General features: G+C 37.2%; 1 protein-coding gene across 1 annotated transcript; it reads left to right on the forward strand.

The window, feature by feature from the left end:
* Positions 1-4,677: 4,677 nt before the first annotated feature.
* Positions 4,678-5,968, forward strand: LOC116142151 (GDSL esterase/lipase At5g22810-like; the record flags this gene model as incomplete). The annotated part of the gene is made up of 4 exons (XM_031427584.1): positions 4,678-4,992; positions 5,158-5,288; positions 5,370-5,603; positions 5,713-5,968. Coding segments are annotated over exons 1-4 (862 nt in total), but the record flags the coding sequence as incomplete, so codon positions are not given.
* Between the last annotated feature and the right edge of the window lie 32 nt (positions 5,969-6,000).

Raw genomic sequence — 6,000 nt, forward strand, 5'->3', positions numbered from 1 at the left:
AAAACACTCCCCTTAGCCTCCTGACCAAAACTCATCTCACCCCTCCCCCGATTGCCTCGCCAATCGGCGGTAATAGCTCACTGTTGCCACCGATTTAGTTTTGCAATTTCTAGTCGATTCACTTACTGGAAATCACCTCCGTCGCTACCATTGCACTCACCGACCCTTCCTTTTCAAAACCCCTAACATCCCGGCCTCAATTGTTTGTTGATCATTGTCACAATTTCTAGGGTTTTTGGTGAATAGGAAAATTGCCAACTCGGCCTGGTTAAGGCCCTGGGTCTTTTTTCAACCGGCCAGGCTGAACTGGGTTTTAAAACATTGTTTATATTGAAGACTTTTGCTGACTTTTGCATGACCATGGGTATTCCTGTTAAGCATCAAGTTTCACACCTACATACCTAAAACGGATTAGTAGAATCATTGATCAAGCATTTGTAAGTTGTAACAATTTCACGGACTTTGCATCTGTGTATGTACACATTTGTAATTTTGATGGGACCTCATCGTCGTTTGAGAATTAAATGTCGGTCAATTTAAACTTTCCTTCTATCATCAAATATCTTGAATTTTAAGCAACTAATCACTTTACTACATGTTTTATTTTAAATATTTATAGACTTTCTTCGATCATATTTTATTGGATGATACTTTTAGGGGGCGTTTGGTTGGGGGTTATCCTTTATTATTGGGATAATGTCATCTTATATTACTTAGATTACCATGTTTGGTTGTCAAGTAATATAAGATTCTAGTAATCTTCCAAAAGCAATAGTAATTATTATTGCTTATATAGGTGGTAATCTGAATACCTCTATTTTCTTAGGTATTTTAAGATTACTTGGTAATCTTAATTTTGTTACAATTTTACCCTTAAAGAGGCGTTTGGATCATATAATGTTTTATTATAGGAGGATGTTATATTAACAGAAAGATATATCACCTTGAAGATTATTGGGAATGTTTAGAAAATGTGTTAGGTTTGTTTGAATAAATTGATGAATAATATGTTTGGTTGGGAGGATAAATGGGTGGATATGTTATATAGATTACTAAATTGCCCTCCTTTTTATATATTAATATAACAATATATTTTATTATTTTTTTAACTATTTTTTAACCCCCTATATTTGAAATTTTGCTAAAACACCCCAGCCATATAAAACTTTAATTTGTAGCAAAATCACCTCCACCCACCCCAAGCCACTGTCGGCAGTCAGCCAACCACCACCGTTGGTTGCTGCCAACAGTCGACAAAATGGTGCACGATTGACCGTATATGGCCGGCTATGCGCTAGCAAAGCCATTTCCGGCCATGGATCACAAATCTATGGCCATTTCACGACCAAAGATGTGGTCGTGAAACGACCATAGATCTGGTCGTGAAAATGCCAGATCTTTGCCTGTGTTATTTCACGGCCACATCTTTGGCCATGAAATAGGCTAGACGACCATAGAAATGCCAGATCTGGCCATAAAAGGCATTATTAGAGCATGATTGGCTAGATCCCGCTGGTCATGCACCATTACAGTGATTGATGCTGGAGGCTTGTGGTGGTGAGTAATGGCCAGCGGTGGTCTTGGGTGGTTGGGGGTATTTTGTTAACTTTTAAACTTTTTTGTGATTGAGGTGTTTTAGCTAATTTCTCAAATATAGGGGGGCTGGTAATTGTTATTTGGTAGACATTTGAGGGTAATTGTGTCAGAAATGATATTTAATTAAGGGCAAAATGGGTAACAAAAAATAAGATTACCCGGTAATGTTTTAATCATCGGAGTACCTTCAACATTACCAACAGTAAACACTATTTGCAATAAAAGATTCCCGTAATATTTTATTACTTGCAAACCAAACATCGGAATCTTGCAAAATAAACGAAGATTACCTTTGTTATCTTATATGCCCTTGATCCAAACGCACCCTATCTATTAAAATTTTTGGATAATAATATCCTTATTTTGAAATTAATTTACATGAACCTGCCATTACAATTTTACCCCTAATTAATTAAGTTTTGGACAGTAATGCCCTTATATTTAAAACAAATTACAAGCCACCTAAGACCTCACCAACCACCATCGTCAGTGGCAACCGTTGGCTGACGTCGCCGAAACGGCACACGACCGACTAGATTTGATTGGTTGTGCGCTGATCTGCTAGAACGACGCACGACCAGTCGGATCTGGCTGGTCGTGCATTGATCTGTCAATTTCCGGCCAGATCGATGGCAATAGATCTGGTTGGAAATGGCCAAGTTTGTGGCAGATCTAGTCGTTAACGATCATTGATTTGGTCGAAAATAGCCATATCGGTGCACGGCTGGCCAGATCCGGTCGATCATACATCGTTCTGATGACTGCTGGTGACGGCTAGCAATGGCTTGGGTTGGGTGGGGGTGATTTTGTTAGAAATTAAACTTTTATGTGGCTAGGGTGTTTTAGCAAAATCTCAAATGTAGTGGGTTAAAAGAAATGATTAAAAAAATAATATTATATTAATATTTAAAAAGAGGGCAATTTAGTAATCCATATAACATATCCACCAATTTATCCTCCCAACCAAATATTTTAATATAACATACCCATTAATTTATTCCAATCTAACCAAATACATTTCCTAAACATTTTCAATAATCGTCACAACAATATAATAAGGCTCTGTTTGGTTCACTTTTTAGAAAAGTTTTTTGAAAAAAGTTAAAAAAAGTTGAATTGGGCGGGTATTACGATGTAGGATTTGAAAATTAATAAAAATGCCCTCTATGTTTTTTTTTTACTAAACACCCCTATAATAAAACATTAAAAGTTAACAAAAACACCCTCAACCCACCCATTAAATATGGACAGCCGACCACCACCGTCGGAGGGTGGCTGGAGTCGTCGTATTGATGCATGACCGACTGGATCTTACCGGTCGTGCGCCGATATGGCCTTTTCCGACCAGATCCACTAGATCTGGCCGTCAGGCCGTATTTGCTTGTCAATAACGGCCAAAGATACGGTCAAAAATACGGCCGTCGTTGATGATTAACGATGACCATCTGTTGGCAGTCGTTGACGACTGGCTACGGCCAAAGATCTGGCCTTTTCCGGCCAGATCCATCGTGGATCTGGCTGGAAAAAGCTAGATCGGCGCACTATCAGCCAGATTCAGCCAGTAGTGCGTCATTATACCAGATTCTAGCCATTTTTCGGCTATGGTGGCCGGAATCTGGTAAATATGGGTTACTGGGGTTTTTTTGTAATTTTTAAAAAAATATTTATGGGTATATAATTAAATTAACAAATTTAAAGGGTTTAAAAAAAGTTGAATAATATTGTGAGTTTTTACAATTTTAGTGTTTAACTTTATTAGGAATACTAATAATAGTATTTCCAAATGTGAGCCAAACGAAGCCATAACATTTAGGGTGAAATTGTGCTATATTTTTTCTATTTAATATCAGTTTTATTGGGCTTTGATTATGTAATCTCTCTGATTGGTAGTCCATGGCCTTAGACGAACTGCCACCCCAGCCAAATATGGACCTTCGGTTTGGATTCTCCACCTGTTTTACCGAACGTTTCAGATATTTTTTTATCTTACATTCGAAAAGTTTTAATACAGTGAATAATAATGTCATATGAATATCGAAACTTATATGAAACATTAAAACCGACTCGATATAGACCTAGCCCCGTGATTCTATCAATTAGGACTATTTGAGACTGAAGAAAATATGTTACCCATTTGAGCAGTGTTAATATATTTTTAATTAGATTAGGAGGAAGGGGACATCAATTAGCAAAAGGGATTCTTAGATCCTCCAAATCTCATTAGTTTGAAGCCCAAGGTCACAAGAAATCTATGTAATCTAATCCCTTGCCCATGAAAGAAGAAATTAAGGGCACTCAATTTTGCAATTAAAAAAGGGGCAACATCCAACTAACAAATTGGCATCTTTGTCCATGCTCAAGCATTTCTAAATACATGAAATGAAGGCCAATTCCAAAATTTCCAACTAAAATGAAGTGCCCATTAATGAAATAATAAAATTTCTGTAATAAACAAAGTATTTGATGGTGATTGAAGAACTGCAGCAATAGTAAACAAGGGCACACAAATACATAAAAGAAGGAAGGGTCAGCAACTAAAGATGTCTAAATTCAAGTGCCATAATTAATTTGACTCTTTTGAGCATGTTGCCTTTACAAGTTTAAACAGCTCAAAATTTTACCTCATCAAGACACGCTACTTAGAGTTTAGTTGGAACCACTACTATTTTCTGTGTGTAGAAATATGGAAAACAAATGGAATTCTTAGCACAATAAGTTTGTGTTTCAGGCTTTCAGCTATACAAATAAAGGGTCAATTTCAAATCTGGTTTTCTGTAGAGTTTTTAAGGTGTAACCTACACTTTATTTTTATTCTTAAATTGAATCATCAATTCCCTTTTGAAGTGTCTAACTTTGTTTAATCTCAGTGAACAATTCAATTGTCCAGGCTGGGCTTTTCTGGTGCAAAGAAATGTTTTATCACGTTTGGTCTTATATCAACGAATTCCTCAATGGGTTAGTCTAATCATATAATATAATTTTCATTTGGTTGATGTTGACATATTTGATATCTATAAATTGGAGCCATTCAAGGCCAAGACATAATTCTACACAAGCTCAAAACTAGCAGATTTCTTCATACTGTATAACAACCAACAAGATATTGCACTTCGAAGTTCAAGCCCGCTATCCCATCTTCAAAGTTTGAAAAAAATATGGGATTTTCAAGTTGTTTGATGGTTTCATTTGTGTATCTTTTCCTGGCGGTTTATGTGGTTAATGGACAGCCTCTGGTTCCCGCAATGTTCATATTTGGGGATTCTGTTGTTGATGCAGGAAACAACAACCACATTAAAACTATTGTAAAAGCAAACTTTCCTCCTTATGGAAGAGACTATCTCAATCACACTGCAACTGGCAGGTTCTGCAATGGCAAACTAGCTGCAGACTTCACAGGTACTTCATCATTTCATCTTTGTTCTTTTAGGCAAACTTGACAGCAAGAGAGAATTCATTAACAATAAAAAGAGCTGAAAAAGCTATGCATGGCTAAAGTTCAATGCGTTTCATTCATGATGTCCTAATGGGGTTTGTGCTTTTGACTAATTTTCTTGAAAACAGCTGAGAATTTAGGCTTCACTTCATATCCACCAGCCTATCTTAGTTATGAAGCCAGAGGAAACAACCTTTTGATCGGCGCCAATTTTGCTTCCGGTGCTTCCGGTTACTACGAAGCTACGGCAAAGATATATGTAAGAACAATGAGAGCCAAAATTTCTATCTGTCTCAGTTTGCATAGTTTGTTTTATTGTGTGGTGTTTCTGGTGTTGCAGCATACCATCCCGTTGAGTCAGCAGCTGGAGTTCTTCAAGGAGTATAAGGAAAAGTTAGTGGAGATTGTAGGACAATCCAATGCTTCATCAATCATAAATGGATCGGTTTACCTTGTCAATTCCGGGAGCAGTGACTTCGTTCAGAACTACTACATCAATCCTCTTCTTTACAAGGTCTACACACCAGATGAATTCTCGGACATTCTTATCAAATCCTATGCAACTTTCATTGAGGTCTCTTCTTCTCAAACTCGGATTTTCCTCCTCTTTAATTTATGTAAAAGCAGATAGCATGGACATCACCATTGCATTGCTAAGACCATACATAAAAATTTTGTGACAGGAACTGTATGAGCTAGGAGCAAGGAGGATCGGAGTGACAACATTGCCACCACTAGGATGCCTGCCGGCTACCATAACAATTTTCGGCTCTGATATAAACGAGTGCGTCGAAGAGATAAATGAAGATGCAGTTTCATTCAACTACAAGCTAAACGACACTTCTATAATCGTGCAAAATAAGACTTCTGGACTCAATCTGGTAGTCCTGGACATCTACCAGCCTCTCTATGATCTTGTCACCAAGCCTTCTGATAATGGTATGCGATATAAATAAAACAAATTCACTTAA

This window comes from Pistacia vera, unplaced genomic scaffold, assembly GCF_008641045.1.
Source record: "Pistacia vera cultivar Batoury unplaced genomic scaffold, PisVer_v2 Contig405, whole genome shotgun sequence".
NCBI classification, from domain to species: Eukaryota; Viridiplantae; Streptophyta; class Magnoliopsida; order Sapindales; family Anacardiaceae; genus Pistacia; species Pistacia vera.